This window comes from Lactuca sativa, chromosome 3 (genome assembly GCF_002870075.4).
Source record: "Lactuca sativa cultivar Salinas chromosome 3, Lsat_Salinas_v11, whole genome shotgun sequence".
Lineage (NCBI taxonomy): Eukaryota > Viridiplantae > Streptophyta > Magnoliopsida > Asterales > Asteraceae > Lactuca > Lactuca sativa.
The window spans coordinates 254,613,978-254,627,401 of record NC_056625.2 but is presented as its reverse complement, the minus strand read 5'-3'; the positions used below and the strand labels follow the sequence as shown (position 1 = coordinate 254,627,401).

At 31.8% G+C, this 13,424-nt stretch overlaps 3 protein-coding genes across 3 annotated transcripts; all 3 read left to right on the top strand.

Moving 5' to 3' along the window:
* Positions 1-257: 257 nt before the first annotated feature.
* On the top strand, positions 258-3,258 carry LOC111897022 (putative pentatricopeptide repeat-containing protein At4g17915). The gene is made up of 3 exons (XM_023893001.3): positions 258-490; positions 1,310-2,863; positions 2,964-3,258. The coding sequence occupies exon 2, from the start codon at positions 1,399-1,401 to the stop codon at positions 2,770-2,772; it is 1,374 nt and encodes a 457-aa protein (XP_023748769.1). The 5' UTR covers positions 258-490; positions 1,310-1,398; the 3' UTR covers positions 2,773-2,863; positions 2,964-3,258.
* Positions 3,259-5,648: 2,390 nt separating this feature from the next.
* On the top strand, positions 5,649-8,715 carry LOC111897019 (pentatricopeptide repeat-containing protein At4g17616). The gene is made up of 2 exons (XM_023892997.3): positions 5,649-5,830; positions 6,461-8,715. Exon 2 carries the CDS (start codon positions 6,499-6,501, stop codon positions 8,515-8,517), a length of 2,019 nt encoding a protein of 672 aa, XP_023748765.1. The 5' UTR covers positions 5,649-5,830; positions 6,461-6,498; the 3' UTR covers positions 8,518-8,715.
* Positions 8,716-11,634: 2,919 nt separating this feature from the next.
* LOC111897017 (VQ motif-containing protein 22) lies at positions 11,635-12,461 on the top strand. The gene has a single exon (XM_023892992.3). It carries the CDS (start codon positions 11,667-11,669, stop codon positions 12,264-12,266), a length of 600 nt encoding a protein of 199 aa, XP_023748760.1. The 5' UTR covers positions 11,635-11,666; the 3' UTR covers positions 12,267-12,461.
* The last annotated feature ends 963 nt before the right edge of the window (positions 12,462-13,424 follow it).

Genomic DNA, 13,424 nt, shown 5'->3' with positions numbered 1-13,424 from the left:
TATTTATTGGTTTTACAAATATAACAAAAGAATAAACTAGAAAATATACCAGTTTTAGTAGATACGGAAAAAATATAATTGCTTTTTAGTATAATTGGATAATATGTTTGCGTTGTTTTGAATAATGTCCTTATTTTATAAAGACAGACGTATTTTTTTTTTCAAAAGGATGTAGTTTTTATCAAATAAGTTTAAGGATATTTGTTATCTTGTTATGACCAACTATCTAATTCTATCATTTCAGTTTTGTTTTGACTATGACTAGTAACAGTTGTTATAAAAAAAATAGTGAAGTTTTAAAATGATAAAAAAACAAAATTGTTACATGTAAATGGTTATATGTGAAATCCCTATTTCACCCCCTAAGCTTTACCCAATTTCAAGGGAGTCCGACCCTCCAAAACATCCAACCCACTTCTACCTCGACAAAACGGAAATCTTCACTTCACTTCTCTCCGCCTGTCACCGGCAATCTTCCAAGTCAATTCAGGTACCTCTCTTTCCATTTTTATCTTCCAATTGACATTCTATGAAAATGAGCGGCAAACGACTTCATAAAAGGTTCTATATACGTGCTTAACTACGTCCCATGGATCAAAATCATGGCTGTAACTAGTAAAAATTCGCAATTGATGAAAGGGTATTTGTAGCTTCAAGATTTGTTTAAGATGGAAACGTTATGACGTCAATCTAAAATGTTATTTTATTGGGATTGAAAGAGTAGACCTTATATCTACAGAAAATTGTGGACATATATGCGCATAGAGATCTTTGACGAGGCACATTTTGCTAATTATAGATGAAAAGATGCTAAAAACACCTGTGTTTGATCTTTTATTTTTGAAATTATTCATTTGGTGGGTTTATTTGTTTTGAGCAATAATGCAGGATGAAAATTTAAATGAAGTGTTAAGCACACCAGTTGTTCGATGAAATGCCTTGTTATTGAAACTTCTAAACCTCTGTGAATACCTTGTTGTGGAGTGCATATTATGCATAAATAAACTACATCCAATAGATATTAGTGGCATCTTTCTTTCTAATTTTCAATAAACACTCTAATGTTTCAAGAACTCCATTAGTTTTGAATAGAGGCTCCACACTCCTGCATAAATATTTTGCTATTATTGTCTCATATTTTTCACTTGCTTTTCTTAGCAAGTTTGAAGCTTTAATCACTTATTTTCCTTATTGTCATTGTTATAATTTATGAATAGTTTTTGTCTTTCTTCAACTATTGCCTCTTTCTTGTTCTTATATATCTAACAAAATCTAGTTTCTAATACAAATTTGTTCAAAAACCCTGTAGGTCATTGGCTTCATTTTGTACAAATACACACATGATCTGACATACAAAGATTTCCCATTTTCTCCCTCAAATTCATCTCCCCTCGTAGAATGGTTTGTAAATTATCAACAAAGCTGATGAATATCTGTGTAGCTTCATTTTGTAAACTCCAACAATTGGAAAAAGCCGAATCAATCATCATCGATGCCATAAGGTTAGGAACACTACCCGATGTTGTCACATACAACACATTAGTCTCTGCATATTGTCATTTTGTTGATCTTGATTCCGGATACTTAATCCTAAATAGAATGAAAGAAGCCAAAATACACCCAAATGTAATAACTTACAATTCTTTACTTTCGGGTGCTTCAAAGCATTCATTACATTCAAAATGCATAGAATTATTCAACGAAATGGGAACAATGGGAATTCAACCCGATGTATGGAGTTACAACATTCTAATACAATGCTACTTTAGATTAGGAAAACCAGAAGAAGCCAACATGATATTCCATAGTTTCAAATCCCAAAACCTTTCCCCTTGTTCAACCACATTCAACACCATGTTCAACGGTTTCTTCAAAACCGGATACACACACCACGCGTTATCCCTATTCCGGAGTTCACAACGGAATGGAATCTTCACTCCGGAGTTACTCACATACAACATATTAATCAATGGATTATGTAAATCCGGATGGATACGTGCAGCAAGAATGATCCTAAAAGAGCTTAAAGAATCCGGATTTAAACCCAATGCAATCACCTACACTACAATCATGAAACACTGCTTTAAATCAAGAAAATTCCAAGAAGGAATTGAAGTATTCAATGAAATGAAAAACAACGGATACACATACGATGCTTTCTCTTATTCCACACTCAGTAGTGCTTTTGCTAAAAAGGGTAGATTAGAAGAGGCGTATAGAATCTTTAAGTTAATGACCGAAAAGGGTATTGAAAAAGATCTTGTGTCATACAATATTTTGGTTAACATGTATTGCATAGAGGGAAAGATAGATAAAGCTAATGACTTGTTGTCTGAAATTCAAGAATTTGGATTACAATGTGACCAATATACCCATACTACGTTTCTTGATGGGCTTTGTAGATCAGGGGAAATCGATCGAGCTTTGGATTATTTGAAATATATGGATACATTAGGGTTTGATTCGAATTTAGTTGCGTATAATTGTATGGTGGATAGGTTATGTAAAGTGGGGTGTAGTAATGATGCTTTGAGGATTTTTGAAAGAATGGAGGTTAAAGATTGTATAACTTATACTTCCATGGTGCATAATCTTTGTAAAGAAAGGAAATTTTTAACTGCTTCAAAGGTTTTGTTGGCTTGTTTGAATAGAGGAATGAAGGTGTTGAGAGGTACTCAAAGGGTTGTTGTGAAAGGTCTTCATTCTTTAGGGTTATATTCGGAAGCAAGAAAAGTTCAGTTGAAAATTCGATTATCAAGATTTGAGCATTAATCAAAGGATTAATTGTGAAAATTAGAGAAAATTACAGACTGAATGGTTCAGAACTTCAGATTTGTTGACTGCTTAAGGGATTTTGTTTGAGGTAAAGCATATAATTATTGAGATGATTTGATGTGATAAAGAATTAAAGATAAAGTCTAATCCAATATTTGATTAATTACAATTTTGCCATTTTGTTTCAGGTATTTATTCCATTGAGTGGCTGGCTAGGTGGCGGGCCCACAAAGAGCATTAAAAGTCCCACAGTCTGTATTCTGCTGAGACTCGAACCCTTGACCATTTTTGCAAGTAAAATCAAATTGGGGCTATGGTTTAGTGTTCTTTTTGAAGTCTCATGGAAGTGATTTTTAATCAAATTGGGTGATGGTTGGATCTGCTAAACAAGAATTTATGGGAAAGATAATGTAACAATAATGTATACTTTTCAAATCAATATTGTGCAAAGTTAGAACTTAATAGGGAAAGTCTTCTTTTTCATAGTTTTTCTAATAAGTTATTCGTTCTTTATTAGGCACAAATGAAACACTTGTAGATATCTCAGGGATTTATTTTAAATGGAAACAACACCCAATGAGTTAAATGGAAACAACACCCTATGCATTCAAAGATGTTTACTTTAAGATTGTTTCTCCTACTAATTGGTTATTAAATCTGTTTTGTTAATAATTCATACATACTTATATGTTTTAATCATTTATCTCTTAAGGGTTAATTACGTATAAGACGAAGCATTTTTCATTTTTACGGTTTAAACCTAAACTTTCATTTTTTCTAAAAAAAAAAATCCTTGAGAAGTACTTTTTTGGTTTCACAAATTTAGCCGGTTTCCATGTTAACTTCCGGTTTGGCTTTATATTTATTCTATAAAAGACCTACATTTTGACATTTTTTCGTTTTAAACCTAGTGATTTATGATTTGATAATGAGTTTATGTTGATTATGATTCTTTAATGATTTAACGGTGAGTTTATGGGGGTTATGACGACAATTATGATGCTTTCATATGTGTGATAATTATGTGGTCTAAACATTTTACGAGGTTTTTGAGGCTTATCATTCATGCTCTTTGTATTTATTTTTAGGTATGTTTCATCCCTCATATCTCTTGCATTGATTGCATGATCCATACACATTACGAGGTTTTTGGGGTTTATCGAGGGCGTTGACAATTCAAAATAAGTTTTTGCTAGCGATATGTTACATAATGGGTGAAAAACCGATTCATAGACATGCAAGCATATGAGGCATGAAGCAAAAGCCCAAGGTACATATGTGATGAAGCAGACTCCTTGCATTAATATGAACAAGTTTGTGTATGCGGATGCTTTGGATGATTCATCCTTATATAAGAAGTCAATAAGTTCACATTATGAAGAACATCTTGTTTTCTTCTTTAACTTCTTTTAAAGCATAAGTTTTACTTTGATTACCCAAAAAAATGTTGCCTCTATGCACATGAATCTTTTAAATTGTTCTAAATTTGTTTATTCCATTAATCAATTGTGTTGAGAGAGACGATGTTATGTATTTCATCTTTGTTTACACTTTTGTTTATTTTTCTGTCTCAAAGGTCATTTAGAGCATCTCCAATCCACTCCCATTTTTCAACTTTTCTCCAATTTCTCTTCAACCCTATCCCATTTATTCCCTCATTTTGGGGGAAATAAATAGTATAACACCAAATACCTAAAATGGAGATGAACTTTGAGTTGTCAGTTTTAATCCTTCTTTTTATATATTTATACATTATTAGTTTATTTTATCTACTAATTATAATTTAAATGTATTATTTAATACTTATAATATTGTATTATGTATTAAATTATATTAATTAATTATAAATATAAAGTTTATTTTTTGTTTATCAAATTCATATGAAAAATTAAATACATATTGAAATTTTAAAATACGATAACGTATTTTACAAAAGCTTATAATTATGTGTTATAAATATAATCTTATTTATTTAAATAGTATCGTATGAAAAAAATATAGATTATATATTTGTTAAAACTAAATTAGTAGAATGGGTATAATTGACAATCTATATAAGTTGGAAAAATAAAATATACTAGGAATATTCTATTTGGGAGTAAAAATAGGGTAAAAAATAGAGTAGGGTTGGAGATGAAACATTATTTACCCTATTTTTTTACTCCATTTTTGGAGGAAAAAATGGGAATGGGTTGGAGATGGTCTTAGTGGGAGAACCACCATTTATAAGGCATAAATATGTATAATTATTTTTTGTTACCGCAATAACAACCTAGTGGTTGATATGCTGTGGAATTCCATACAACACGTCAATGATTCAAACCATGACACATCTATAATATCTTTAGTGTTTTATAATTGACCTTCTATGTAGACCTTGAGAAAGATTGATGTGGACCGTTTAGATGATACAGTTAACCATTTTTAAACATATATTATTTTTTTCAAGTGTAAGATTAATATCTCTATAAGTGCACGTGTAATATTATTCATTAAAAAAATATGTTATAGATTTTTTTACTTCCCTCTTAAATTTTTTCTATTTCATTTTTTTTCGAAATACAAATTAATTGTTATAGATGTAATATATTTTATTTAATAAATGTTGTTTTGATAAATCATAATTAATTCGAACTAATTATATACAAATAATGTATTTTGTTTTAATTTGATGATTATATATATATATATATATATATATATATATATATATATATATATATATATATATATATATATATATATATATATATATATATATATATATTAAGGGGATGGCACTTTGATAATTGATAAAGTTACTTTTAATAAAAAGATGTAATTCATATTTGTTAAAAGTTAATTAACATAATTAGTGTTATGATAATCCATAAGTTAAATTCTTTTTTTTTTTTGTGAATACTCTTTTTTTTTTTTTTTGTATATAAAAAGATAAAATATTATTTACAATATTTTTCTTTTACACAAAGCGTCACCTTCCGACTAATTTGCCTTCACCTCCTTGACTCCTTCTCCCGTTCACGTTCGTTCCCGGTAATCTCTCCAATCAAATCAGGTACCTCTCTCTCTCTCTCTCTCTCTCTCTCTCTCTCTCTCTCTCTCTCTCAAGTTCAATGCAAACTTCAGCTGTTGATTTCATGTGTTTTGGGATCAAATTGATATCTTTACTAGTTCGTAGGACAACTATGTCAAGTTTTATTTTTGAGCTTCAGAATTTGGTAAAATGAGAACCTTGTGATTGTAAGGGATGTCTAATTCGAAAACTGTGATGAAATTTTATGGGAAGGAAAGATTATATGTTATATCTGTAGGAATTCTGTGTAGAGAGCTCTGGTGATGCCTATCCATTAATGAAATTCTTGAATTAATAAAAAGACATGTTTTTTGGTTTGTCTATTTATTCATGACTTGCATTGGTAAATTATACATCTGGTCGGAATATTTGCTATGTTGCTGATGGCAATAAGATATATTTGAGGGAAGTGAGGACGAACACCAGGTGTTTGATAATATGCCTATTTGAAATTAGTGGGTATTTGTAACTGGAAATTTTACGAGATCTTTAAGTTCATTTTCCAGCATCAAACTGAGTTATGCAAACACATTTCTTCTATTATATGTATATAATTATATATTGTTAAGCATTCATAATCCTCTTTAACTTCCTTCTAATAATTATTTTCAGTTTTCTCAAGGTAATATGCATAAACAGCATGGTCACTCATGAGAGCATCCATGTTTCATCTCTACTTAATCCGCTACAATTGCAGCAAAGTTTTTCTTTCAGACATTTTCCCTAAAATACCCTCAAATATCCATCTCAGATATCTCTCCAGTAGCATAAATCCAAGAACACTTCCATGGGAAGGATCTTCCCATGACATTCTACTCAAAAACCTTGAAACTTTTGTAAAAAACCATCAAGTAAATGAAGCATGGGAAGCTTACACAGATTTCAAAAAACTTCACGGTTTACCAGACACCCGTTTACTAACCAAATTCATAACCGAATTATCCTACTCACATGAACCCAAATGGCTTCAAAGAGCATGCGATATAACCCTTTCTCTCTCCAAAGAAAAGTCAAACTTGCTTCACATTGACCACCTTCACAACCTCTCACTCTCCTTAGCAAGAGCACAAATGCCCATTCCTGCATCCAAGATTCTCAGAACAATAATTGAGAAAAATATCATTCCATCAAACAACTTATTAGGGTCAATCACTCTTCATATGGTCAAAAAAGAAATCGGTACATATCTTGCATCAAATATCTTGATTCAAATTTGTGACCATTTTCTTCATTTGGGTTCTAACAAACTGATTAAACCCGATATTGTAATTTTCAACCTTGTTCTTGATGCTTGCTCAAGTTATAACTTATCTTTTAAAGCTCACCAAATCATAGAGTTAATGGCTCAAATGGGAGTAATAGGTGATGCGTATACCATCATAAATATTTCCCGAATCCATAAGATTAATGGTCAAAGAGATGAGTTAAAGAAATTTAAAGATTGTGTTGATGAGGTGGCGGGGTTTTTGGGTCATCATTATTTTCAATTTTATGATAGTCTTATGAGTTTACATTTCAAGTTTAATGACATTGATTCGGCTTCTGAACTCATATTGGACATGATTAGTCACAAAAAAACTCATCCCTATGTGATAGAAAAGAAGCCTTTTGTTATCCCTATTGGATCTCAGAATCTTAAAATGGGATTAAAACTACGGGTTTTACCTCATTTGGTTGATGAAAATCTAATGAAGCAAGAAAGAAACGAGGGACTTGTTATGTATAGAAGCGGAAAGTTTGTTATTTCCAATAATGCCCTCGGAAAGCTCGTTGTAGGGTATAAGCGACAAGGGAGGGTTAGTGAGTTATCGAATCTTTTATGGCGAATACAAAAGGAAAATGTTTTATTAGAAATGAAAGATTTGATTTCTAATGTTGTTGAGGCGTGTATTCATGTGGGGTGGCTTGAAACTGCTCATGACATTTTAGATGATATTGAACGAAAAGGCAACGTTATTTGCTCTAATTCATATGCATTATTGTTAAAAGCTTATTGTGAAAGTAACAAGCATAGAGAAGTCGAAGGGCTTTTGAAACAAATGAAGAAACTCGGTATAACATTATCTGATAAAAGTACAAGAAGGGTCTCACGGATATCTGAGACCTCACTTATGGATTCTCACCTTTTTACTGCTAGTAGAAGATCGGATTTGGCTAAATGTATAGTTCAAGAAACAAAAGAAGGGGAAAAAGATTGTTCGATTTACAAATTCAACTCCTCGATTTACTTCTTCACAAAGGCTAAAATGATTGAAGATGCTTTGAAAACATATAAAAGTATGCAAGAAAAGAAAGTGTATCCTAATGTGGCAACATATATATACATGGTGATGGGGTATTCTTCTTTAGAAATGTATCGTGAGATTACTATTTTATGGGGCGACATAAAGAGGAGTTGTGATGATGGAAATGTGACGATTAATAGAGATTTGTATGAGGTTTTGGTTTTGAATTTTTTAAAAGGTGGTTATTTTGAGAGGGTGATGGAGGTCATTGGGTGTATGAAGAAGCATGGTATGTATCTTGATAAGTGGTTGTATAGAAGCGAGTTTTTGAAATTGCATAAGGGTCTTTATAGAAGAATGAAACTATCGGATGCTAGATCTGAGGCTCAAGGAAAAAGGCTTGTACATGTGAAGGCTTTTAGAAAGTGGGTTGGTATTGATTGATGTATGATCATGATTCGTGATAAGTTGTATTAAGTGTTTCTTTTTGACTTAATGCAAAAAGGACTTAATCGATGGAAGAAGAACTCGGTTGAGTTTCATCATTCTTGTATGTGCCTTTTCTTCTTGAACAATGTTGGTGTTTAATTGATTATCTGTTGTATGCGTTTATTGCTTGTGAATATATCTATGTTCATGATTCTTCTTCTAAGTAGACAATGAACATAATCTCTTGAAGAGGCTAACGTGTTGTTTCCTTTTGACTTAATGAACTTAAAAAAGACATAATTTAATTCAATAAGCTAGCTATATGCATGTGTTTTTTTTTTCAATTAATATAGAAAGAAACGACTTAACTAAGAATGTTAGAGAAATAAGGATTTCCCTATTAACTCATATTTGGAGATGAAGGCTCGAACATGGCTTGAGAATGTAGTGAGCTCTACTCGAGAGCTTGAATACCTAAAAAAGTATAAATCAAAATTATATTTGATGTAGCAAGTTTGGTGTTAAAGCTTTAAGAACATACAAAGAATTAATAAAAATTGTTCAAATAAAGCAAGTTGAATCTACTTTGATCCAAACATATTAATACATACAGTTCAAATCTTGATGAGAATTCAAGTCAAACTCTTTATAAATCCCCAACTTGACGTGTCATGTGTTCTTCGGTTGTTTTAATAGTTAAATTTAAAATTATACTTTTATTAAAAATTATTGTCAGAAATTTAAATCTATTTACATGGCAAAAACTAAAAGTTTTACAGAAAGTTTAAATTTATTTAAAATTTCATGTCAAAGACTAAATTATACTTGACGTACGACGTGGCATATAACATACAACTAATGCCCTACGATTTTGACCTAATAAGATTTTATGATGTTTTGCATCCGGAATAGTGGGATATCTCTGGTGCATGAGGTTTTCCAACCCGTACCCCAATAGTGGGATATCTTTGGTGCTAGCTTCCTTCGTATGGTTTTGTAGGTCTTATGCTTCTACGTTATGATTTATAGGTGGCCAAACGACTCTATAGGTTGAAATGAATTTAAGCCAATAGGTGGCTAAGAGACCTTATAGGTTTAAATGAGTTTAATTGATTAATTCAATGGTGTTTTAGTGGATGACACAAAGTTAAATACTTATATTGATTTCTCATTTGACATAGAGGTGAGTATATAGTATTTTGAACAAATATTCCTATCTAACGTTGTATGGTACTTCCATGTGCTTTCAGTGTTACCTATTATGTATATTATTTGTCTTTATATGAACCTAGGTGTACACTTTTACAAGTAAAAGGTTTTATGATAGGACTCCAAATATTTCAATTGTTTTAGATACATTTAATATTATATCTCCTCCTCCTCAAGAGACGACGTAAAGGGTGTGGCAGTCGATCACATCATAGGTAGGGGTGTCAAACATTGGCACGACATGAAACAAAATTAGGAAAAAATGCATTGCTGCTCTTGTTAAAATTCCAGTTGCTACTCAACCTCACTCGAACAACAATGATATAAAAAGTGGAAACCCACAAAGGAAAAACCCAACATGAACGATCATTACTTATTGAATGGTTATGTTGTTGATAAAAGGAGAGTAAAAGATAGAAAAAGATGAAGGAATGGATAAAACTTGACATCTAAATGGATTTATATAGAGCCTTACAAAAGAGTGTAATGTAAATCTAAAACCTTATAAATAGGAAACATTCATGGCTAACTTGAGAGCGAATCGAAAGCTTTTAGAGCATCTTCAACAAACTCCCTGTTTAGATGAAATTGATCTTCAGCAAAAAGAACCTTCAAACTTTAGAAGACATAAGTCAAAAATAAATAGTACCAAAAGTCCCTAATGACTATATATATATATATATATATATATATATATATATATATATATATATATATATATATATATATATATATATATATATATATATATATATATATATATATATATATATATATATATATATATATATATATACTCTCAAAATTACCTATGGATACGTACCTCAAAATTATAAATGCATCAAAATTTGTAAAGATGCCAAACTAGTATTCGTGTCATAGCATCCTTCAAATGCACTGGCTAACTAAAACCAATACCTTGCTAAAATAAGGTTCTATCCAAAATTAAAGATGAGATATTAAAGAAGTAAAAACTTCTTTAATTAATGAGGTTGATATTTAGAGCATCCACAATGGTGAGTTCAATGGGAGAGTTGTATGAGGTGACAAATCTAGTTGTCATTCAATGGATGAAACTTTACCATAATGAGATGCCACCTTGTCATTCAATGGATTTGAAGTTCAATAACCATTGAACTCTTCAATGAGAAAAATGAAAGTTTTTAATCTTAAATACATATTATAAATTAGTTTTTGAAACTTTCTATTGAACTTTGTAGAATTAAATGCATTGTAGGAAAAAATTGATTGGGTTGTATGGAATATAAAAAAATGATGTGGCAATCCATTGAACTCTATAAAGTTCAAAGTTCAAAGCATTGCGGATGTCCTTATATCTTATGAGACTGATATTAAAGCCTAGAAAAGACCGATTTTGTGGCAGATTTATTGAAACCAAGAAACCAATGATGAGGCTAGAGTTAGCTAAGAAAGAAGCATCTTCAATTTAAGAGAAACGACCATTATGGGTCTTGTATAAAGATTATATGAGATTGGCATGTGGTTTGATAGAAGCAGTTATAAACCACATACATAATATATATAGCAATTATCTCCATACAACTGTTATCATAAATGACGTAGACAATAAAAAATTACAACTGTATATGACAAACGAACTTGTTTTGGCCTAAATGTTTTATTTCTGTTCGATAACATATATTTTCAAATAAGTTAACAGTAATTAATGATTTTTGTCATAAAAATATACATGATGGATAACAAATTGTTTGGATAATTTACACGAACATTTTGAGGTTGCTTCCAAGAAGAACCACACTAATTTGGATAAATTCCCGGCTCATTCACAGCCATCAACTTCTCACGTGCAAGTCACGTCCCTCTTTTATTGTAGAAAAGTCGACTCTCTTGACCAACGACCAACGACTAATGACCTACTTTTTGATTATTTAAACAAATTTGTATTCCTTCACAAATAAGTAAAACCATCAACCATGGCTACTCCCAACAATGAGTGGCTCCAAATTTACCAAAATAACCTCACCGGAACATCACAACCCTCGACCCTGCAGTGGTCCGGTCATGTCACCAACGCCACAACAGTCACCACCACCACCACTACCGCCAGTAGTGTATCTAATGATACAGAGGGCCGTGTAACACGTCCCACCAACAACGGTCGCAGGTCCAGCAGGACTTCACGGAGGACCCCAACCACCTTACTTAATACTGACATCACCAACTTCCGTTCCATGGTCCAACAGTTCACCGGACGTGATGGTTCAACGGCGTTTATGGATGCTCCTGCAACTATTACAGCTCCTCTTCAACCTTCGAGCAGTTACGGTGCTAATTCATCCAGTTTTCATTATTATGGGATGGAGTCAAGGATTTCGCCGCCTGATGTGGGTGGTTATAACGTGGAAGTACAGCAACCACCGCCCCAGCAGTACTACACAATGGCGGTGGGTAACCGTGGAGCTGGTGGTGATATTCATCATGGGTTTGTGCAGAGGGTTCAAGACCATAACGAGGTTGCAAACTTTTCCGGTGAGAATAACGATGGTGGCAAGGACAATACTTGCATGTTCTAAGATTTCATGAAAAAAATAATAAATAATAAAAGATTCGTTAGGGTTTTCTTTCTCTAAATTTCTTTACAGAAATTAGTTTTTTTTTTTTTCTTTTTTCGGTAATTTAATATGTCGATGGATGTATTTCATATTTGATCTTTGTATATATTACTTCTTTTTTGACTTTGCTAAATTTATTCAAAGAATCATTAGTCATCTTACTAAATGTATACATTATGAATTACTTTCCTACTGTTAGCCATGCGGTCCTTTGTGGGGACATAATTGCACTTTGAAGTGGACAAAGAGGGAAAAAGATGGCAAACTTGAGAAAAACTCGATTTATTTTAGAGATATTCATGATGATATCATACTTCTTAATTATGGTCAAAATATAAGTGGCTGCGAAGTAGGGTGGGATCAGTAAGTGTGTTAAAATGCTAATATTCCAAATTTTGGATAGTGGATCTCAATATCAAAATTTGTATCCGAAATTTTAGATATGAATTTTGATAACAATCTAGATATCTAGAAATTTTCATATCTTTTCATTATTTATAAGCAACTAAATTTAAAACATAATCAATATAAAAAATACTACAATATTTCACTACTATAAAAAAGGCTAAAAGAACTTGGTTAAATACCTAAAATAACAGTTACGGAGAGAGTCATATGAGGAAAATCTAGACCCTAGTCAAATGCATTATAAAAATTTCTGCAAGTTGGCTCTTGTTTGATTTCATATAGTTCACTTATTCTCTAAACCGTCTTTGTCAAATGCATTGTTAGAATTTCCCATCCCACCCCGGCCCACCACCACACTCACATAAACAACCCCACCTCACAGACCCTACAACCACACCCACACACATCCCATCCCTACATAGTACATATACCCACACCTCCACACCCACACTCACACACCTAAGCTAATATGCCAAAAACACCAACACGACAACACCGACGTCATCCCACTCTACATGTACACCTACACCTATTCGTTCACGTAAATAAACCAATGTAGGTTTGAATAAGTAAAAATTTAATAATGAAAGTCTTATCATATTTAAATATAATAATAAGTTACAAAAAAATCAATAAAAGATTATTTTGATCATATTACCTAATTAATTTGCAATAACATTGACAAATTTGTAAATCAAACAGAAAACATAT

Excerpts from the sequence above, each read along its gene's own strand:
- LOC111897022 (XM_023893001.3), top strand. The coding sequence starts at position 1,399 with ATGGTTTGTAAATTATCAACAAAGCTGATGAATATCTGTGTAGCTTCA.
- LOC111897019 (XM_023892997.3), top strand. The coding sequence starts at position 6,499 with ATGAGAGCATCCATGTTTCATCTCTACTTAATCCGCTACAATTGCAGC.
- LOC111897017 (XM_023892992.3), top strand. The coding sequence starts at position 11,667 with ATGGCTACTCCCAACAATGAGTGGCTCCAAATTTACCAAAATAACCTC.